The sequence below is a fragment of the Glandiceps talaboti genome, chromosome 3 (genome assembly GCF_964340395.1).
Source record: "Glandiceps talaboti chromosome 3, keGlaTala1.1, whole genome shotgun sequence".
In the NCBI taxonomy this organism is placed as follows: domain Eukaryota; kingdom Metazoa; phylum Hemichordata; class Enteropneusta; family Spengelidae; genus Glandiceps; species Glandiceps talaboti.
The window spans coordinates 26,316,153-26,340,842 of record NC_135551.1 but is presented as its reverse complement, the minus strand read 5'-3'; the positions used below and the strand labels follow the sequence as shown (position 1 = coordinate 26,340,842).

The 24,690-nt window shown below is 35.0% G+C and overlaps 1 protein-coding gene across 1 annotated transcript in view; it reads left to right on the top strand.

The window, feature by feature from the left end:
• Positions 1 to 16,216, top strand: part of LOC144433297 (atrial natriuretic peptide receptor 2-like) — a 40,051-nt gene extending 23,835 nt beyond the window's left edge. The window contains exons 8-20 of the mRNA XM_078121604.1: positions 2,020 to 2,097; positions 3,440 to 3,544; positions 4,251 to 4,322; positions 4,500 to 4,668; positions 5,489 to 5,641; positions 9,451 to 9,625; positions 10,531 to 10,671; positions 11,297 to 11,420; positions 11,831 to 11,899; positions 13,844 to 14,018; positions 14,627 to 14,725; positions 15,216 to 15,307; positions 16,109 to 16,216. Of these exons, the coding sequence (XP_077977730.1) occupies positions 2,020 to 2,097; positions 3,440 to 3,544; positions 4,251 to 4,322; positions 4,500 to 4,668; positions 5,489 to 5,641; positions 9,451 to 9,625; positions 10,531 to 10,671; positions 11,297 to 11,420; positions 11,831 to 11,899; positions 13,844 to 14,018; positions 14,627 to 14,725; positions 15,216 to 15,307; positions 16,109 to 16,216 (1,560 nt within the window). The remainder of the gene's footprint in view (positions 1 to 2,019; positions 2,098 to 3,439; positions 3,545 to 4,250; positions 4,323 to 4,499; positions 4,669 to 5,488; positions 5,642 to 9,450; positions 9,626 to 10,530; positions 10,672 to 11,296; positions 11,421 to 11,830; positions 11,900 to 13,843; positions 14,019 to 14,626; positions 14,726 to 15,215; positions 15,308 to 16,108) is intronic.
• Positions 16,217 to 24,690: the final 8,474 nt, after the last annotated feature.

Below are 24,690 nucleotides of genomic sequence, written 5' to 3'. Positions count from 1 at the left end.
TCATATATAATCACATATAACTATTCACCAACGTTAACTGATTAGTGTCAGGCATTTGAAAACGGCCAGGTAAGTCCACTCATCGTATATCTATATCAATCGATTGTGTTCTCATATGAAATGAAATATAAGTAACAGGAAATATATTGAGTGACTTCATGCGGGAAATTCGTCGATGAAAGGCTGCCCGCGTTCACTAAAAGGTTTTAGTTGGTTATTTCCTAATGCAAACGACGACGATGGTAGACCAACTATTGGGAAGCTAAACACGGAAATAAACTTCAACCATCATGGCGACATGTTCATATAAGCTACTAACGGAAGTCGATGTAATTACACCAACAATTAGATCGCGTCTCTCTGATGCCGAGGTTTTCTCATGTGGCCACACTTTCAAACACATTCACTTTACACTATCTTGATTACACCGTGTGTGACCGTCATTATATAAAGGTATCATTATCGCCCAGTTGTGTAATAAAGCCACATGCAATGACAGTAGTTCTAGTTTCTGGCTATCTTAGTTTTTCGAGGGCAGATTCTACGCATTATATAATATACCTTCTCTTCGTAAGTTTGAAATGGTTTGTAAAGACGTAACAATTAAGACACCTAAACCCACTTGAGAACTTTTACAAGATTTGTGTTCTTTCCTCATATTCGAAATTGAGTAATCAAAACATAACACCGATAAAAAAAACTCCTATTCTTTGAATGTACTGAACATTTTTGAGGTAAGGTAGAGAAATTCAACAAAGTATTGCATTGTTTTGATGAGTGTGTGTGTGTGTGTGTGTGTGTGTCATTAGAGGCGGTGATCTTGCGAAAATGGTTCTTTGTGTGTAGCTAGGATGTATGTCAATGTACCAAGTATTTGTATTCGTTAAGTATTCTTTCTAGACTTTGTTTGATACTCAGACTAGCAAAAACAACCACACAGTCAGTTAAGTTCATTACGGTTTATATATTCATTCTCGTTAACATTCTTCATAAAGATGTGAAGGGTTACATACCAAAAGGGTCAAATCACGTATGAATAATTTTAGAAAATATTGCCAAATATACATACTTGGCACGTAGTCCTTATATCCTCAGCCAAATTTAATTCACAATTTTACCCCACTATTTGTCTTAATACAGACCACCTTGTTGATGAGATGACAGAAGAAACGGTAAAAGTACCTTAAAATGCCATCGGCTTCTTTTTTTAGATATGTCATTTTATAAGAGCAAATGACAAAAGAAATATTTTCATTTCAAGCCCTTTTGAACCATCTGTGCGTTTAAGTTTATGTAACCTTTAAAATAACACAATAAAGTTAAAGGGGCAATTTGTGAAAAAGGAAACTATACTAACACAACTTATCGGTTATGCAGAATGTATACATGTGCTAAACTGCTCCCCATTTTGTGCTTCGTGCGACATCTTGTTACTTGTTGATCTTCGCACTTACCTGACAGATCATGTAACTACACTTGAATCACTCTCGCATCTTACATCTTATGTACCGAGATCACTTGAACTTTAAGGAATTAGCTCTGACTACACATGGTTTATGTTTAAGTCGTTGTATGTGTACACCAGAACCTTGGCGAGGTAATTAGCCTTTTACTCCATGCATTCGACCCTTGGCCAGAGCCCCTCTGCCTCCGTTAGTGTGAACTCCCTTTTTATTTTTTATAATATTGAATTTACTAAAATTATGAATATGTCATCTGTGACAATCTCACTCTTTCACCAAAATCCAACATCCAAGGTACTAGTCACTAGTTGGCTTTGTAACCTACTATCAGTATTAGGTCGACCTTTTTGGGGAGCAACAACTAACACTATCCGAAATTGTTATAGGTCAAAACTTTTAAAAACGTGAACAGATGGCGTTGAGCCCTTAGACACTAACCCATACACTGCAATTTCTAGTCTTGTCTTTATCGACTATTTCGATATAGCAAGACACCGTGCGTAGTTCTTTCTATTTCCTTGTAACATTGTTGTTTGTTGTTTTCTAATTTATTTAGGGTCAATATGTTGCTGTAAAGAAAGTCAATAAAAAAAGTATAAATATTACACAGTCATTACTAGTAGAATTCAAGACGGTAAGTAAACAATGCTTAATTCATCCAGATGGTAAAAATATTTTTATTTTATTTTATTTTATTTTATTTCATTTCATTTCATTTCATTTCATTTCATTTCATTTCCTTTCATTTAATTTTTTTTATTTCATTTCATTTCATTTTATTATATTGAGAAAAGTCATAACTCTAAAGTAACAGACTGACTTTTTAATACTCTGACCTGCTATGTTGAGATGAAGCCTTGATGCCCTTCTATTCACGATCAGAGTGTCAAATTCAAAAAAGCAGACTGAATGAGTCCTTGTGGTGGTGATTACTTTACGGATGGCCATGACGAAGAGAAACGGCTCGGATATTAATTTGATACCAATTCATCATCCATGTTTCTTTGGGCATTGCTGACGTCAACGTCAAACCAGATAATTACTGGTAATTTGAGATAATCGCGAACCAAAGCATGACTGACTTTCTTACATCCAATAACAAAAAGATACAACACATCATTATCTCGGTAAACTTATTTTCAATCGCCAGGGAATGTTGTTCGACTTTCTTTACAAATTCAGTATTCTTCAGCAACAGTAAAATATGCGAACTTTGAATACGGTTGAAATACAGGAGGCTCTTTTTACCTTTTCATGTGATAAGAAATACAGCATTACTGATAGGCAAACAATAGATATTTCTATATGTCCTGATTAGTATGTATTTCTATTATGTGAAATAAAACATATTTTGTACTGACCTTTTTGCGTATGGCTCTTTTAACGACTGAAATGACGATTTTGAAAAAAATGTGAGCATGTTAACCTACTGAATAGTTATAGCCGGTAGCTCTCCATCTCTCTGTCTCTCCCCCTCGATCTCTCCCTCCCCCCCCCCACACTCTCTCTCTTTCACTCTCTCTCTCTCTCTCTCTCTCTCTCTCTCACAAACACAAACTATACATACATACATACATACATACATACATACATACATACATACATACAAAATGTGCTATTTATTTTGTATTTATCCTCCAACCATCCACCCTTCCGTCCGTCCGTGCGTACGTGTATACGTATACATACATACATACATCCATCCATCCATCCATCCATCCATACATACATACATACATACATACATACATACATACATACATACATACATACACCACCATAATGATTAGACTAGCTGATATAAATACTATCGCAAAACATTAAAATCGACGTCCTGTGTGCGTAATTAACGAATTAGTTAAACAAGATATTCCAATCTACACTCGATCGCAAACTATATTTTGATTGGAAAACAACGTCATTTACTTGTTCATGTACTTCATCAAATATATAATCTTTTTTTTTTATATTTCCAGATGAGAGACTTACAATATGAGAACTTAAATCCGTTTATTGGTGCTTGCATTGAACCTGGAAACATCTGTCTTCTCTCACAGTATTGTAAGAAAGGAAGTGTACAGGTGAATGTATAGTTAATCCATTCTTCTAACGAGTATACGTATACCTAGTTAAGGGTCAGGGTGATAAATAAATAGTTTGCTTTTACTGTGTATGAATTATTGTCTCCACGAAGACTTCGCTGTCAGGCACATCGTATTACGTCGTCCACGTGTTCAGCTTTTCACCCTATGGAAGTAATACATGTGCAAGTCATACACATTAGTTCGCAATTGAATGATTCCACGACTTGCAAATTCCACTACGCCACTAAACTTTATTCATACTTAAAATTGAGGTGTTGGTTGGTTGGTTGGTTGGTTGGTTGGTTGGTTGGTTGGTTGGTTGGTTGCGTTGCATTGGTTGGGTTGTTTGGTTGATTGGTTGACTGACTGACTGACTGACTGACTGACTGACTGATTCATTCATTCATTCATTCATTCATTCATCCATTCATTCATTCATTCATTCATTCATTCATTCATTGGCTAGCTGACTGGTTTGAATTAGACGACAAAAGCGTCCTATGTTGCTGCAAGTTTTAGACTCAACATGATAAGATTGATAGTTGAGTTGCTAGGTTAACAGTGACTCTATCTGTACGCCTGATTTTCCCAATTATATCAGAGCTTGTCAAGTGGTTTCCTTTCATTAGAGACCTTGGAACGAAACCGTTTAAATTAAATTAGATTAGTCTTACATTTTCGATTTAATTTCCTTTTCCAATAGGATGTGTTGGAAAACGACAACATCAAGCTGGATGATACATTCAAAATGTCAATTGCAATTGATATATGTAAGGTATGTCTCTTTAGTTTCTCTTCTAGGTTACATTGCTGTTGGTGTTGTCGTTGTTGTTGTTGTTGTTGTTGTTGTTGTTGTTGTTGTTGTTGTTGTTGTTGTTGTTGTTGTTGTCACCAATGTGATTACTGAGACATTGTCTGGTTCCTTTCATTATATTTGTTTTACGTCTTACAGGGTATGGAATTTTTACACAATTCTAGTATGCTGTCTCATGGCAGACTGAAATCTTCCAACTGTGTAATTGACAGTAGATGGGTTTGCAAAATTACAGACTACGGAATGGGTGAATTTCGTGACGGGGAAGAGATTGATGAAAACGAGGGAGAGCACGCTATAAACACCCGTAAGTTATACGTCATTTGTATACCCACAGACATGTTTACATTCGTGCTTATATACAGTATGTATATTCTATGCGTGAGTGTGATGATTTATACATTTTTTATAGTCACGTCAGCTGGAAGGGAAATTACACAAATAGCGTGCTTGATATTGCTTAGTTACCTTAATCCCTGATGAGGTTGAAACTTTACTTATGCAAGTTATGTGATGCAAATGATAGAGATGGTGAAGACTTGATTTCATACTTGTACTATTATCACTCAGTTAAAATGGCACTTTAAATAACAGTTTATATGCTAATTTGGAGAGTTCAATACATACGAAATTAGATAGGTTATGAAAACACTGATAAACAATTGACAAGTGAATTGTCAATGATTTGAATTGGACTAAATCTATCAGAAAACGGAGAAAAATACATGGTACTGAAAGTGATAGTAAAAGTAAAAGAACCATGGGAATGGGTGGATAGGAACTAATCGGAGTTAATGGCCTAGGGCAAATTTATATACAACAAATGAAAATCACAAGTTACACAACAACAAATAATACACGTAATTTGTAACACCTATATATCTAAACGCATACTATTGACATATACCAATTTGACGAAATTATGTGCAAAATGTATTTTTGCGAGGTTTTTTAATTCTTAGGTTGAAAATGTATATTTTTAACCTTTATTAAACGTTCGCACTATATCACTCATAAGAACACGTCGCCAAAATAATTTATAATTGTGTTTACAAAAATATAATTTCTTGTGATGGTTTATCAATGTGTTTGATATAATTATGTATTTTTGGGGGGTTATTTGTTAGGTTTGCTATGGACATCACCGGAGCGATTAAGGTATCCAATGGCAAACTACTATGGTACACCAAAAGACGACGTTTATGCCTATGGTATCATTCTTTCTGAAATTGTTACTAGAGGAGGACCTTACTCATTACAGTCGTTTATAGAACCAAAAGGTAGGTGAATGATGATGATGATGATGATGATGATGATGATGATGATGATGATGATGATGATGATGATGATGATGATGATGATGATGATGATGATGATGATAAGGATGATGATGATGAGGATGATGAGGATGATTTGAATTGTCATCACCATGCAAAGAAATATATAACTATGGCAACATAATATTAGTACGAAACATGTAATTTGACGATCTTTAGGCTGGAACATGAAATGTGTCCTCTTCACGTCCTTTCAATGAAATATTATGGAGGTGGGGGCAAATACAAAGAACAATTTAAAGGAAAAAGAGAGAAGCATGCGTTATTGCTTCTTGCTATGTCATGGAATATAGTTTCACCTGACAGGACTTCGAACGTCTCTGATATCCCATTAATACCCAATTACAACATGAATCGGGAACTGTATGTAGTTTGATACAAATCCACCACATGTACGTAATTTGAGTGAAAGTCAAGCGGCACGTCCCCAGAGGTGGTTGACTTCAGCAGTAGGTAATACGTGTATTGGAATTCACTTTGTCGGTAAGGTGATACACCTACGTCGACAGTGTTTGCATTGATTTATCTACATCTGACGGTTTGTATAATATTACAATATGTAGCATCATTCAAAGGGTAGCTATTTTTGGTAAAATCAACTATACGTTCCAAAACAAACACGACCATATGTTCCATTCTTTCTAAATAAATAAATAAATAAATAAATAAATAAATAATCCTATGTTAAAAACGTTTGATAATTTCGTATATGGATAGTTATCTACAATGTGAATATGGCGTTCACTTTCTCAAAATTTAAAGTAATCGAGTATTTTCGCTGAGACATAACGAATAAGTAAATTTAATTCTTGGTATAATAATAATAATAATAATAATAATAATTTATTCCCACATACAAAATTTGATTACAGAACACAACAAAATATCCTTATGTATATACATAAACGTGTTATTCGGGAAAAGGGTGTGGAAGTAGTTGTTACACAACTAATCGAGTCCTCCCCTCACAAAACATATGACACTCGTCATTAATTTTGCCCTGTTCAAATCGAGAATATTTGGCGTGGTAGATGATACATGGAAATACACTGAAATTACAAAATAATTTAAACATGAGCTCTAGATCCCGAAACAACCAGACTGTAGACATTTTTTTAATTCCCGCTTAAACTCTGACCTGCATTGTATAGTCCTAATATGCACTGGTATTTTATTCCATAGTTTCGCACCTGCATATGTTATGCTGAATTGGCCCGACCTATGTTTTGTTCTTGGAATATTCAAATCGCTTCTCCTGCTTTGCCGTGTTGAATAAGAATGGCTAATTGTAGTGAAGTAATCGTGGAAGATGCTTGGTAGTCTTTTATGTAAAACATCACGGACAAACATCGCTAATTGTAGGCTGTGTTGTTGAAAAATGTTTAGAATACCGAGCTTTTGAAATAATGGCTCTGAAGGTACATTCCATTTGCTAAACGTCATAATACGAATTAATCGTTTTTGTACAATAAATAATTCATTAAGGTAAGTTGGGTACGTACTGCCCCATACTTCTAGTCCATAGGTGATGTGTGGGAGAAAAGTGGAGTTATAAAGCATGATAAGTATATGTTGAGGCACAACTTTGCGAATATGTAGGAATATGCCTGTAAGTGTACTTATTTTAGAATTTACAGCAGTTATTTGTGGCTTCCACTGAGGACATACACTGATCAATTGACACTCCAACAAATGATGCAGTATCAGTTTCTTGCAGTATTGTGTCTTTTATGCGCATAGATCCAGTGTTATCCACTGTTTTCCTTTTGCTTTTCAGAATTAAGTAATTCATTTTAGCTAGATTTATCGTTAGCTTATTCGCTTCACACCAATTTGTGATATTTGTTAATTCATAGCTCATTGATGTCATATCAATAATATTACTTCTATCAATAAAAGTATGGAATAAATTTGAATCATCGGCATACAATCTAAAGTCAAATAAATCGGTAGATAATGGTATATCATTAATATATACAAGAAAAAGTGTAGGTCCTAGAATTGAGCCTTGGGAACACCACAAGTAATTGCCCGTTTGGAGGAATTAACACCATTTATGCCTACAAACTGATACCTGATAGTGAGATAATCTTTTAGCCATTGAAGGGGCAAACCTCGTATTCCATAATATTCTAATTTCGATATTAGTATATCATGATTTATGGTGTCAAACGCTTTCGAAAAATCAATGAATAACCCAAGTGTTGGATTTCCCTTATCAATTTCTTCAAAGACAGTTTGGTGCCATGTTGCTTCCGAAAACCGTATTGGTGTTTGTAAAATGTGTTGTTTTTCTCACAGAAGTTTAGAATTTGATTATTAACCATTTTTTCAAAACTTTTGCTTAGTAAAGGCAAAATAGAAATTGGTCTATAATTTCCTGTGTTTTCTGTGTTTCCCTTTTTAAATATAGGGACAACCCGTGCTATTTTTAGAGCATTTGGGAATTTACCTTTTATGAATGACAAATTCAAAACGTGGCACAATGGTTTCGATATATGATCAGCCGAATCCCTTATGAGTTTTACACTAATATTGTCGAAACCAGTTGCCTTGGCAACATCTAGAGATAAGAGCATCGTTTTGACATCCTCTTCAGTTACAGGTTGTAGGAAAAAGGTATTCGAAGCATTACAACCGAGATATGACATATGATCAGGTATCGTTGAAAGTGAAGTGTTAATTTTCTCAGCAAGATTTGGTCCAATACTAACAAAGAAATCATTAAAATCGTCCACCATATCTTGCAAAAGAGTATGAGTCACAGTATCATTCCCAGACACACGCTTCAATTGATTTGGAATTTTGATTTGATTACATTTCTGTTTCCCAATTAGTTCAGAGATAACTCCCCATGTTTCTTTCATATTGTTCTGCAAAGATACAAAAGTGTTGTATAGTAATACTTTTTAGCTTTCCTTAGAACACTCGTTAAAATATTTCTGTACCTTTTGAAATGACTCAGAGTTGGTTCTCGGAGATTATTTTTGATAAGTTTTCTGTACATAGCATGTTTCTTCTTTATTGATTTCCTAATTGCGTTCGTTATCCAGGATTTGTCGTTTCTTTTCTTTTTACCCCGTCGCATGGATTTCAGTGGGGCATACTTTGAAGCAACTTTGAGAAACCGTATACAGAAATAGTTATACGAGTCATGAACATCCTGGCAATTCAAAACACCATCCCAGGATTCTCTCTCAATTTCCCTAGCAAATTCATCCTTATCATATTTTGAAAAATCCCTTGCAAGATATATAATATATAATCTATGTGGTGTATTTAATTAACTTTATTCAATTTCTTGTGTAAAGTTTTCATAATTTTTGAAATATTTGTATTCCAGCTGTCGCAAGCTACATCAAAATAAATAAAACATTTATATAAGAAAATACATCTTCTTCCTCAGTGTGTGTGTGTGTGTGTGTGTGTGTGTGTGTGTGTGTTTGTTTGTTTGTGTGTGTTAGTGTTAGTGTGTGTGTTTGTTTGTTTGTGTGTGTGTGTGTGTGTGTGTGTGTGTGTGTGTCGTGATCCCTCCTCTACAAAAGGAAAATGTGATTTTTAGTTTCAAAAATGCATTGAGCTACGGTTGTATTCAATTGGGGCAAATAAAAAAGAGTCAATGTCTCACCATCCTGGTAATCTAGTGAGGTCAACATCGCGGTTTGATTTCTTACCGAGTTATTTTGGTTGCTAAGTATTTTAGATATACCGTGATGGAATGTTATACCCTGAGATGTTCCTTTTCTTTATAGAAATAATAGATTTGGTCAAAGAAGGCGCTGAGCCGCTCTTCCGACCCTCAGTTCCACAGGAAGCTTGCAAACCGGGGTTGAGGCAACTCATGAGACAGTGTTGGGCGGAAGTAAGTTTGGAGAGACCAACATTTGCGCAGATAAGACGTCGGTTGAATAAAATTAACGGAGGAAAGTAAGTAAATAACTTTCTGTATGCGAAAGTTTGTTGATAGGCGTCAACGTATTTCTTTTAGATATAATTAGTAAACCTTAAATGAACGTTATGACATCGTGGTCATACAGTCTTCAGTGATTGGCTTACAACGTGTCATGTGATATGGACTAGTGAACAATAGTGATCCTAATTTGCATAGAGCGAGGCACAAGTTGTGTTCTATTTTCCCTAAGGCTAAGGGATATATAATGTAGCACGAGAGTCTTTTCGGTGATTTCCTTTGACTATAGAAAGAATTTGTGCTTGAGAATATGATGTGTTAAAAAACACACAGTTCACTAAATATAATACAGTAGATATTGCATTAGACATGGTGCTAAGCCTCAGGACAAGGAGCTAGTAGTGTTTGTAATGTGTTGGTATGCATCGCCATAGCTCAGTTCCTATTATAGTGTTGTACGTTGCGTTTGTGTGCGATGTTTACAATAATATTTTCGCGACCCCCAATATTTCGCCATTTCTAGTCACTCACGAAATTTAAACTCGTCAAAAAAAATTTTTACTCGAAAATATAGCTGTCTACAGTATTTGCGTGCGTTCAGTTGCCATAATTCATTTTGTTAAAATTACTTTAAAAGCCTTCCGTGTGTACTGTTTTTAAACGACCCACGATTTTAATATTTCCCGTTTACTGCATCACTTGCTGAATTGAATACTGTTACATGTAAAGAATTCGTAATATAGATGTTAAATAGCAAACGTAATTCAACCGTAAACATCACAACCAAGTACTCGACTTAAATGCCTTATGTACATTTTCCTAAAAAACTTTAGGTGCGCCTATATCAGGAATGTTGCTCTAACTCTAATTAATAAATGTAGTCATTTTCAAATCTTCATGTATTATTCATTCATAATTGTAGAACAATCAATATCGTTGAGAATATGATCTCCATGATGGAAAAATATGCAGATCACTTGGAGGAGATCGTGGATGAACGAACTGCTCAACTCCACGAAGAACAAAATAAAACTGATCAGCTTCTCTACAGAATGTTGCCAAGGTAACCATTTCATTCATTTGCATAATTAATGATGACTCAGTCAGTTGATGTTCAGATAAAATATTTGTGCTACTTTTACTTTGAGATTTCAATATTAATATATATTTTTTACACACATCCTACATAGAAATTATACGGATAAATAAAACTGTCAATATATTGACGCTGCTATCCATCTTCATTACAGGGATTTGTTAGTATATCATGATAGGCAGATAAAAAGAGGGCAAGGTACGCAGACAGACAGACAGACAGACGGACGGACGGACGGACGGACGGACAGACAGACATACAGACAGACAGACAGACAGACAGACAGACAGACAGACAGACAGACAGACAGACAGACAGACAGACAGACAGACCAGGTTGAGGGAAAAATGGTTGCAAATATACATGTAAATGTAGACAGGCAGGCAAGGGGTTATTGGCAAATAGAACAGCATATATATACAAGACATACAAAAATATGAGAAATACATCGACAATTACACACCACCAAAAAAAAGAATTAATGAACACAAATGTCTGTTTGTTTTACAAAATAATACTTGTGTATTATATGATAATTGTTATCAACTTTAATGTCGAACCATATACTTCTGATTACCTTGACTCACATCAGGTCTGTTGCCGATGCTTTGAAGACCGGTATTCCAGTACAAGCAGAGAGTTTTGATGAAGTAACAGTCTGTTTTAGTGATATTGTCGACTTTACCAAGTTGGCTTCTGATAGCTCCCCTATGCAAGTAAGTAAAAATGTAGTAGGCCCTCGATCATAATAAATATTCTGTTAAATACCCCCCCCCCACACACACACACATACTACACTCGTCATCCCCCAACACACGCACACGCACACACACACACACACACACACACACACACACACACACACACACACACACACACACAGAGTATTCGTAAATGACGACACAAAGCTAAAACTGCAATCATACTATTTGAATTTTAAATCAAGCGTTACAGAACAAAAAAAATCAGAAAATATTCTTTTCTGTCATACTACTAACTAGGTATCAAAGGCAGCCCCATGTCAGTAACGTGAACAATTCGTTTTGGAAAAACAACACACTTTTACAATAAAAAAAAATACACCATCAGACATCGAGCTGTTCTAAGCTGTACCTTATCATTTCAGGTAGTCGATCTTTTAAACGATTTATACACAACATTTGATGACATCATCGACAACCATGACGTTTACAAGGTAAGTGATGGTTTGTATCTAATACCTTGTAATCTTCACTTTCGAAATTGGTCCACCAGGGACTATAACTGCAAGGTTCTGACGAGAGTTGTGTTGGGCGTTTAGATGGACCTTGTGGAGTTCTTGTTCCTTATGTAGGTTTCGAAAGTTTCGCAAAATTGACAGCTGTTTGTGGTAACTCATGGTGTACGGAAAGAAGGATTAAATGAATGGTGTTGATATGTGTAGTCGTTCTTTTCAAATAGTCTGGTGCCGGTTCTTCTACTTCTCGTGATTTTTGGTTTAATGTAATTTTCTAGGGTTTATGCCTATTTTGTCGTGTAGGATTTTGTGAAATATTGAAAGACGTTGAGTGTTTCTCATGCCTTCAGATGTTGTATAGATAAAAAAAATTGTGTTTTATAGATAAATTGGTAAAGATGTGTTATTGAAAAACACATATTTGGAGATTCAAGTCATTTTAATACTTATTAACACTCATGTAGAGTGACGACGATCGAAAGGTTTGAGTGGCCTACTTTGAATCTGCAAGTTGTTGATTCGTACCCATTCTCGCAAGCCAGAGCCCATATTTGTACTGCAGCAACCTCTTGGCGGTATGTCGATTGGACGGTGCCGTAAAAGAGGCTGTGACTTACGGCGATGATTCGTACCTCACTGCTGTCGTTTATTTCAAAATGGCTAAATTCCTCCGGCGAGATTTGAACCAGATTGTACCCAAGTCAACAAACTGTATAATCGGGTACCTGTTATATGTGAATGCTTTAAATATACGCTTCCAGACGCTAATTATAAGATGGCATAGGATTTTTAACAAACGGTTGTGCCGGTATAGGTCCACTCAAGGGTGAAATGTATTGTGAACACAGTGTGGAAAAGCGCTGTATAAAAACAAACGATATCAATATCTCAATGTAATGTACTACAGGTGATGAAAATGTCAACGCTTTAATTTGTTGCAACGATTCCGGCGCCAATGACAGTTTGATAATATATTTTTTGTATAATTCATTGTGTTGTATTTGCCTATTTAATAACGCATTTGTAACGACAAACAGGCTATCTAATATTTATTTCTCATTTAATTCATTGATTAGAAATTTATTTCATTTATTCCTTCATTTATTTCTGCACCCACCCTTCAGTTTGTTCTGTCATATAACTTTCTATAAAATCACTTAATGAAATTTGGTTGTGATTGGCGAGAGACTTTGTTGATTCAATAATAAGTGTTTACTACCGCTAAAAGACTACTAGTATTTTGCTCCTGAGCTGCGATGGTGTTAGTCAAATTATTAGGTCGAAGGTCGTTACATAGACGTAGGCGTGGATGAATTTCTCATTTCTCATTTTTTTCTAGAGACTGTTTCGAGGTTTTTATGAAGTTTTTATATACAAATTCAACTGACGCCCTAGCCTTTACCGCCACCTTGAAGCTTGTTTTCATTTTATTTGGCTAGCTGCATAGCTTCATACATTAAAACAACTGGGTTTGTTCTCTCAAAGTTTACGCACTGTTATTGATTTGGAGATTGATAGGGTAACTTTCCCCAATATTTTTTGAAGTAGAAAGATGAGTGGCCTAAGGGGTCACTACGACGAAAACAAACAGCGACAAAACCCTTATTTCAAGAGTACTTTCCGGCTGAATGAAGAAAAATATTGGAGATTAAAATTATTGTACATGTAGAAACGTCATTTATGAAACAATATGGAAAAAATAATTGAATATTGAATATTTTGACTCAAATTTCGAGCACGTCAGATCAATGACATGTGTGTTGCTGTGACGTAGAACCAGCGGGGCCAATATGTCTTTTGATTGATGAATGCATTTAACTTAGCTTGCGCCTAATCTAATATTGAGAAATAGTCATAATTGAACGTAAGCTGTAAAATTGGAATATTCCCATAGTTTTTTTTTTTTTAAATGTATATCACCAGGTTGAGACAATTGGTGATGCTTATCTAACAGCGTCAGGTCTGCCAGTTAGAAACGGTAGACGACACGCAGCAGAAATTGCTACTATGGTACTAGAGTTGTTAAGTAGTCTAGTCTGCTTTGAAATACGTCACATGCCAGGTCGACAACTCCAACTACGAATTGGTGCACATACAGGTGAGTGTCGGATATCGTTTATAGCAATGTGGAAACAACAACTATGGTTCCATGTTACTTATTGTGCACTCATGTCACGTACTTGTTTGTGATCACGTGAGTACCCAGACTCTGTCTGTCATTTTTGATTCATCATAACCTTATAAATGAACACTGCAGGATCCTTCAAGTTCCTTTGGGTATACACGTAGTTTTGACAGGTTTCCTTATTACATACATGTACGATATTTCATTTTCAGTAACATGCACCATATGCCTTCCTTTTAGATGAATCAGAGTTTAGAAATTGTTAGATTAGTCCCGCTTCCATTCTCTTCTTGTCTGTCTGTCTGTCTGTCTGTCTGTCTGTCTGTCTGTCTGTCTGTCTGTCTGTCTGTCTGTCTGGTGAGTTGGCATGCTAGAGGTAGCTGACTAGCAATTAATCGAGTCCAACCCCTGTAAACATATTTTCAAGTTTTAATAGACAACATTCAATATCTGGACTTTCGAAAAACTCAGTTGCAATACGTAGATACAATCACGAGCACGGAAAGTTCAACACCACTGTACTAAGTCCGTTGTTCATGTACATTTAAACAAGTAGTAAAAAAATTTTCCCGGTATGACAGGACCCGTTGTGACTGGTGTTGTAGGACTTAAAATGCCTCGTTATTGTATATTTGGAGACACGGTTAATACTGCATCACGTATGGAATCCAGTGGGTTAGGTAGGTAACCAATAACATTAACTGTTTAACTGTTACATTGAAAAGAGCGTAACGGCTCAGGTAGGTAACCAATGAAATGAACTGTTAGTATGGTATTTGAGAGAGAGAGAGAGAGAGAGAGAGAGAGAGAGAGAGAGAGAGAGAGAGAGAGAGAGAGAGAGAGAGAGAGAGAGAGAGAGAGAGAGAGAGAGAGAGAGAGAGAGAGAGAGAGAGGGGGGGGAGGGAGGGACGGACGGTCAGGCAGACAGACAGACAGACAGACAGACAGACAGACAGACAGACAGACAGACAGACAGACAGACAGACAGACAGACAGACAGACAGACAAAGAAGCAAAATGACAGTTGGAGACAGACAGACAGACACGTATACGTGGATTTGTCGGTAACATACCCAAGGAACACATTAATATGAAATTATTATGGAGGATACTATTATGGGAGATATATCGTTCACTAGTTCTTCATATTGTCTGTTTCTTTACTTTTAGCATTAAGAGTAAACCTGAGTTACACGACAGCTAAAATATTATTAGACCTGGGAAACTTTATCCTGGAAGAGAGAGGAGAAATTTCTGTCAAAGTGAGTGAAAATCTTTGCCCAACAGGAGGTTTCTGATTTGTAAAAGTTTGCTTCTAGACACAATGATATATTTTGCCCTAAAACAAGGTAACTGCACGTTGAAATATAAGGGGGGGGGGGGAAATAGTATACCTGAAAGTACATCTGTACGTGTTGAAGTATTTAAAACTAACACTATATCTAAAGGCTATGAAATAATTTGTCATTAAAACTACATGTATCTTTTTGGCGTTTAGTTAAAATAGTCCCTTTAACTTTATATTGTCGCCAATATTTTGCTTCGTTCAGCCAAGGAAAATACGATCTACCCAAGTGGTCTTGTCACTACGCGTCAGTAGACGATCCGAGCAGTGGCAAAACCAGTAGGTCATGAGTATTTACCTGCTGAATGAAGAAAAATATTAAGGAATAATATGACCATACCTCCATTAGTATAATTTATGAAAAACAGGGAAACATACTGTCGATTTGACTCATATTTTGAGAACTGCCGAACGAGTGACGTAGACACATGTTGTCGTGACGTAGAACGACCAGGGTATATCATCCATATTTTCTGTTCAAAGACAGTTACTTTGCTTCTGTATAATTTTATAATGGCAGTGAAGTGTTTATTCCGGTGTAGCCTGAGCTGACATTTTAAGGTTGTACTTAAAATTGTAAAATCGATATTCAGTTTGAGGAGATCAACGCAGTACCCCTTTTTTCATCCTATCAAGATCTTTGATTTATCTATCACACTTAGTCTTGTTTATCATAACTTTTTTTTAAACTGTATTATTAATGGCCTCTTTTTTCCAGGGTAAAAAGCCGATAAAGTCCTACTGGTTACTTGGACGAACTGACAAAGAGTACACACTACCGGATCTTTCCAGAGCACTTAGTCCGTCACAGCACATCTTCAAGTGAAAATGTCGTTGAAGTATATACGACAACTGCACCTTTCAGCAATAAGTCATCACGTAAGTGAAGACAACCTACTACGGGGGGAAATGACGTACTCTGCACACCATGGAGTCGATCTGTATGATTGATAACGATGGATAATAGCAAGACCGCTCAATAGTAGAGTGCAGTTTCGTATGTATATACTGATTTTGTTCGAGTGAATATATCAAATTTCGTGTTTTATGCCTAATACGTACATTAATCACAAGAACACTGTCATGTTGTCATTTTTTCATGGAAAACATGTTTCATCAGGGTCAATATATCACCATTTGTGTCATTTGCTACGAATATTTATCATACAAAATACAATTTTGAATATGTCATTTCAGATTTATCATTAATTTTATTTGGAATACACACGCACACATGCAAATATATATATATATATATATATATATATATATATATATATATATATATATATATATATATATATATATATATATATATATATATATTATATCGGTATAATGTTGTGTGATCTTCGTCTTATGTATAGCCTCAGATTAGCGAATGTACTCATATAGCACTATAATTTCATAATTTATGAAATGTACAACAAGAAATAGATGAGTGGATATAACCATATCAATCAATATCTCATATCGATCAATATTTTAATCCGTTGAACTTTCGTCTTTAAGTCATTTTCAACAACTCAATAACTTGAAGTATTTCCATTTACTGAATATATTGTATTACAAACGAGAAGAAAAGTCAGTGAACAACGACATATTGACCTCGACGTTAATGAAAGTGTCACAGTCTGTAACTGAGTCGTCATTTTCGATTTACTGTAGATTGTTCCCCGGAAATAAACTCTTTAAATCTTTGCTGTTACTTTTTGCAAGAAAACGCTAACCTATTTATTTTAAAAATCAATTGCAATTTGTTTTTAATACAGAGTCCAGAATTTAGTGATTTTAGAATCCAATATGGCCGCCGAATAATTTGTTAACTCAATATGGGAAAATTACAGATTGACGATTTCCTTGAAAAGAAGACGATGAACTCCCAAAATGTCTTTAATTATTTCAAAAGGACCAGGAGCAAGCTTTCATATGAAAAAAAAAATTGAGAGAATTGAAAAACTTTGATTTTCAGGGAAATTTAGCCCCGAGGTATATCCATCAGATTACAACAACGTCGGAGTTGGTTAAAGAACTCAAAAAAGTACTTACAAAAAAGGCTTTGAAACGAGTGTCGTGATTTTTTAATCTATTGCTCCCCACTACCCCCTCAAAATATCGAACTGTCATTTCATTATAAATCATGCAATCTTGCTAATTGTTTCATCTGAATATCCCGAGAATACTTGCTGCATAGCTGTCGGGCTAGGTGATATTAGTGAAAAGTAGTTCCTCATCAAAAAAATTTATTTTACAAGAGTCTCTTGTAATTTACCAAGCTATGTGAATGACAATTATAATTACAATATATAAACGTTTACTCGGAGTGCAATATAACTATTACAACTCAAATGTTGATGTATTCGCCTTCGGATCGGAATGTTATCCGCCCTCATGACGTCAGGACGGATTACACTCTTGGCGATCCGCATGCGCAGACATCCATATTGTACTACTGGTTGCTAGCTATGATTAAACATGCTTTACTAAGTAGATTAACAGCTAACATATTTCAATGCGAACTAAATATAACCAATCAAGACAATAAAGTTGCCGACTGTGCACCATGGAGGAAAGTATGGTACTTAATTTGCATACTATTAATTATTACCAGTTGTTTTAAGATTTTCATTGTTAAGCGGTATTTAAGAGGATCGTACAATATTAGTCTAGTAGTTGTATACTAGTATACTCAGGGATCTAAAGGAATTTATAGACTTATCACGTTTGTTTGACTGCGTATACATTTCACAGGGAACAAATCATTGGTAAACAGAGGTCTATCCATTGGCAAGCTAAAGTGAATCTATTTACAATACACTTTACCATGCATATGTATGCAAATTGTGCTTTTACTGTAGTTTTCGATTGGGATTTGATATACATACATACATATATATATATATATATATATATATATATATATATATATATATATATATATATATATATATATATATACTAATTCAGTGTAAGAGGTAAGTCATAAACTGAAGGAAAAGCGCTCAATACTGAGAAGTAGAGCTGTATTACACAAAATACACAAGTTATGGTAACATAACTTGTGTATTTTGTGTGTGTATGTATATATATATATATATATATATATATATATATATATATATATATATATATATATATATATATATATATATATATATGAGCTGTATTACACAAAATACACAAGTTTTGGTACCATAACTTGTGTGTATGTATATATATATATATATATATATATATATATATATATATATATATATATATATATATATATATATATATATATATATATATATATATATATATATATATATATATATATATAACTCGGTGAGTATCAATCTGCTAAGACAGTGCTCTATACCGCAGTGGCAGAGCGTAATAGTTTTGGTAGTACTGGAACTCTTTCTTGGTTGTAACTCGGAGTTTCACGCATAGTGCGATCACCAGACACTGATGATCGCACTATGCGTGAAACTCCGAGTTACAACCAAGAAAGAGTTCCAGTACTACCAAAACTATATATATATATATATATATATATATATATATATATATATATATATATATATATATATATATATATATATATATATATATATATATATATATATATATATATATATATATATATATATATATATATATATATATATATATATATACATAAAATGAAAGAAGACGAGTATGATATTACATTATGGATTTACGCTACGGACCGTTTCACCAGAAGGATCATCAGGCGTGGACTGCTGCTTACTACTGACGCAGTCTATACAGTACATTACTTAGGCGTGTTTTCATTGACGACTGTGTGTACACAAACTTGCATGAACACAAGCAAATGTTCAACGACAAGGTTGTAATATCTCTGTTTTTTCAATTCTTTCTGACATTACAATGTTACACTTAAGCAGTCTCTGACAACACGTCATGATTCATGAAAGCAGCGAAAAAAATATGGGAATACAAAACAGTAACATCTACGTTGGCTTATCAGTGTCATTGGGTGATATGAATTTCTAACGTTTTCCCTAGTGTGAATTCTTTAGTTGATTTTCAAAGTTCAAAACTGACAATAATAATTCGGATAATTATATGATTGTCATTCTGTCAATCAACACATTCAACAATATTGTTCACTTTCAGGTTTACCATGTTTCATTTTAATATGATAATTTTAGCAGTCGCATTAGTAGTTTTAACGTTACTTTTGACAATTAATTTGACAAAAAGACCATTATGTCTTACACCATACTCTATAACCATACCCTGGGGTCAGGTGACATAATATACACACAATAATTGTATCTTGTATAATTTATGCCTTTTCCCCCTTACGTCAGTATTTTGAATCCTAAATGAAGATATTCTATAATGCTGTAAGTGACATATTCATCGCTAGAGATAGCGGCTAGTGTGATATCTAGAAAACCATTTATATTGATTGTCCACATATCTCCAAACAGTCTTTCTATTTTTCTTAAAACAAAATTGAGCAGTGTATCTTCCTTATCAAAATTAAACACTTCTTGAATAAAATTCTGTATAGTATTCGTACTGCAATTAATGTCTGTGTTTGTGATTTTTTTTATCAGGGTAATCTATTGTCCTCCCTTACAAATATATAATCCGTTCCCTTTAGACTCTCGAACATTTCTACCATTGTATCATGATCATAACATACAAATTACCGGGACGCTAAACAATGGATTAATGGACATACATAAAAAAAAATATATGGAAGTGGAAAGCAATCCAAAGACATTAAACCTGAATTTATTATTCCCTGCAAAGTTATGTCCATTTATTGCGCTTTACGGACTACATTGTATGAGATCAAATAATTGAAACTTTTAGAAAAAAACTGTTGTGCCTGTGTCTCTCTTCTCTGTCTTGTTAGATGCGGTGTATCTGTGTCTCCATGTTTTTGTGTCTGTTTCTTTTCATTGTCTGTCTGTCTGTCTGTCTGTCTGTCTGTCTGTCTGTCTGTCTGTCTGTCTGTCGTTGTCCGTCTGTCTCTTTCTGTCTCTGTCTCTGTCCCTGTCTCTCTGTATCTCTCCCTGTCTCTGCCGCTGTCTATCTGTCTATCTGCCTGTCTGTCTGTCTGTCTGCCTGCCTCTCTCTCTCTCTCTCTCTCTCTCTCTCTCTCTCTCTCTCTCTCTCTCTCTCTCTCTCTCTCTTTCTCTTTTTCTCTTTTTCTCTCCGTTTGTACTGAAAAGCATCGACCATAAGTATGTTAATTGTAATATACATGTATAGTGGCCGTACTCTAGCTAGAATTAACCAAAAAATAAATCACCTTTTTAAATATCAGCTGCATATTGAATGATAAAGGTAACCTACATAAACTATATTTTATGTGCGTATTTCTAGTATTACGCCATAGGCGAATATACAAATTATTGTCAATATTATAACCGACTGAGAATAGTTTGATGGAGGGTTTCATGTTATTTCAGTAAATATCATGTCATTATTTTTGTCGCCACTCTAAAAAATAAAAGTAATTAAATTGTGTCCATTGAGCCACCGACGTCCTACTCGTACATGCCTGCGGTACAGCATCTCAAACTAACTATTAAGTTTACAACCGGATTGAATGTGAATATCGTTTCGTACAAACAATGAAAGTTGGACAGGATTTCAAAATATTCACTGTTTTAAAGTATTGAAATAATGTTGATATTTGTGTCTTGTGAAACGAACTGTTGTTGTTTTTCCTTGCGAAAGCATGTGTTGTTACTTTGGCCTAACATTCTAATACTGCAAACGAGTCGAGTTCATATCATTTTAGGGGCAGTAACGGACGGACGGACAAACAGACAGGCATACAATATGCGTGTATTGTAGTGAAAGGGACAACTCATTAGTATTAATTTGTGACTATGAAAACTTCTTGTCTGCTGAAGGTCAACCCATGTAGAAATGGTAACATTTAAAGCCAGTCATACAACTGACTATGAGAATATATCGAATCTAGTCAGCTTTCCAGCTTTCTAAAGGCCATTCAAATTCTCGTTGGTATATATTGTTTGCTTCTAGGTGTGCAAGATATAATATGACATAATTTTAAATGAATATGTTTAAAAGAAATGAACGTAGTACTGTTAGTCGATACTCAATATGCTATCTGATATTCTAAGCAGTCCACTCTTAGCATATATAACAAACCCTGGAGTCTAAAAAGCTTAAAGGAAGAATTCGACGGGAGATTAGAAGTAAGGAATATTCAAATTGTACGAACCACTCGAAAGAACCGATTCATATTCATACCTAGTTTTCAATCAAGCAGAGACCGTTCTATAATCAGTCGTATTTTGAGATTCCAGAAATAAAATACTTTAAAGTATCTCCTCCGGAGGCAATAACACAATTGGAACTGCAGTAAACATATGTCTGAACACGGTGCTTCAAGATAAACTTCAAATTGGCAATTAGAACATTCTTTAAAGAAACTAGTATCAACCACTGCATTGTTTTTGTCGGCGTCAGACAGACATACATACATACAGACATACATACATACATACATACATACATACATACATACATACATACATACATACATACATACATACATACATACATACAGACAGACAGACAGACAGACAGACAGACAGACAGACAGACAGACAGACAGACAGACAGACAGACAGACAGACATACATACATACATACATACATACATACATACATACATACATACAGACACAGACAGACAGACAGACAGACAGACAGACACACACACACACACATATATATAGACAGACAGACAGACATAGACAGACACAGACAGACAGACAGACAGACAGACAGACAGACAGACAGACAGACAGACAGACAGACAGACAGACAGACAGACAGACAGACAGACAGAGTCAAAATGCACGATGTAAAAAAAAGTGACTGGGAATCTCATACTGAGAGTGAGACTTATTACAACTGCAATTGAGATGAATTGCATGGCGAGAGGAGGCGTATGAAGAATTTGAAATTTAATTCAATATAAAAGACAAAAAACAAAGAAGACTGCATGAAGCAAGGGTTATATTTCATCAATAAGAGAAATTTTAGAATACAGAACGAAACATAGATAGAAGAGCGGACGAAAGTCTTTTGAAATGTTTCTTCAGATCTTGATCTGATACCCTGCATGTACGGCACACTTCATATAGTCAAAGTGTACATGTACATGTATATAGAAAATAAATGAATTCAATTATCACATCAAGTTACAGTCTCTTAAAAAGGAAAAATTTCAAAAACAAACGAATCAAAACCTACTGTGCGCAGTAGAATCAATATAATGTATACTGTGATTAGATTAGTGTAAACCATAAACGTCCATGTGTCTAAACTAAGTGACACATCTATAGATTGACAGACAGTTGAGGTCAAAGGTTAACCATCTATGCTATCATGTGACCAGTCAACGAATTGGATTACCGTTGTCAAAAGTAAATACACACAACCTCAACGGATAATTTTGAAATAGTGAAGCGTACAGAAAAAAATAATTTAGTTACAACTCTTTCGCGTTTCATCACCCGTAGAGTGACCCATAGAGTGGGTCACGTGATTGACATACTCTATTTGACAAGACGTAGGTCTAAAAGGATGTTTGAATAATTGAGTTCCATTCGATCACTTGTGAAGGAGAACGCTATTAAAGGAAATAAAGGTATTTTTATAAACTTTCTGGAGAGTCGTTGTATGATTTTACATCACATAAATATCGCGCGATTTCCAAGAAACACCAAATCTTTTTTTCTCCTTTATTGGACGTATTGTTTTATATATAGTAGGCCACTGTTGCCTCATATTTGTTTGTTTGTTTGTTTGTTTGTCTGTCTGTCTCTCCACTCGTCTGTTTGTTTGTCTGTCTGTATATCTGTCTGTCGACACGATATCTAAAAACAACTATCGCATCAACTCCCTATGCATCTCCCACGCATATTGCTTTATGGTATTAAATTGCAAATGTTGATTTCATTTGAGTAACATAAATGACTGAATAGTACTTGTGATTGTGTGACTTGTGTGTGTGTGTGTGTGTGTGTGTGTGTGTGTGTGTGTGTGTGTGTGTGTGTGTGTGTATAAGCTTATATATAATTTATGATGAGGAACTCTTTTTCCTATTAATTAATATTCTTGTTAATTTAGCTTATAATTGCAATGGGTCACTTGCATAATTAACTAATTTTGTAGTAGGCAAATATCTTTCGAGACCTAGCTTTAAAACTTCATATAATCTGATGCATACACTGATTATAACCAAATGTACATACCCTATACAGTTTGCTGGCGTACTTGTTAATTTCAATGGGTTATTTGTATGATTAATTCAATGTATAGATGTATGGTAGCTTAGAATTCTGCATTCTAACAAAGAATGTAAGAACAACATTTTTGCCCTTACGGAAGGAATTCAGTTTATCGGGTGACGTGAAAATGAAGAACGTGTCTGTAAATAATGGTATGAGACCGCCATTATTGTAAATCGGAGTACCCTTCATTGAAAATGTTATGTTTGAAACGTGAAGCTGCCTTTCCTTGGGGAAAAGTAGTTGTTATACCACTAGACTGCTGTTAGTTAACATCAATGGACAAGACAGTGTTAGACTCATTATAAGTATCGAGTAAATGTGCCGGACTTTGCCAGAATTTCTATTCCATTTTTTCAAAGCAACACAGAAATAATTGTCTATGTTCTTCCAAACTGATTGAGATCCCGTTACTACAGTATTGGGTAGATTTTATACGCATCACACACATATTTCTAAAGCTTCGTAATAATTTACCATCTACACGTACGTCCACGTGAAGTGAAATATTTGCAGTGGGTTATTTAGCGAACGAAGCTAGCTATCAAAGGTGTGGTCTTTGTTTTGTTCATCGATCGATCGCCTGAAGTACGCTATCGCGATATCGGTTGTCTTAATCTTCGATCAGATTTCTTGTTTTTCTTTCAAAATCTACAGCTATGCACTCATCAGAACAGTGACGAGCGAAATTTTAATGTGAGATGCAATAAAATGATATTTTTTTGTCTGAATAAAGATTATACAAAATCTAAATGTTGTAGTTTATGATACTTGCTGTACAGTCGATACAATTTGGGTTTATAAATACAAATATATATTCGGTCCATTTACAGAGTGTAGTCGTAGGACGCCGGACATTTTTTTAACTTAACGGGGGACCGGTGTTTTGGAGTTGAAAATGAGTTTTCTCAAATTGACCCCCCACAGATTCAGTGACCAAAGCCAAAACTACCCCCCCCCCCCCAATAAAGATAAC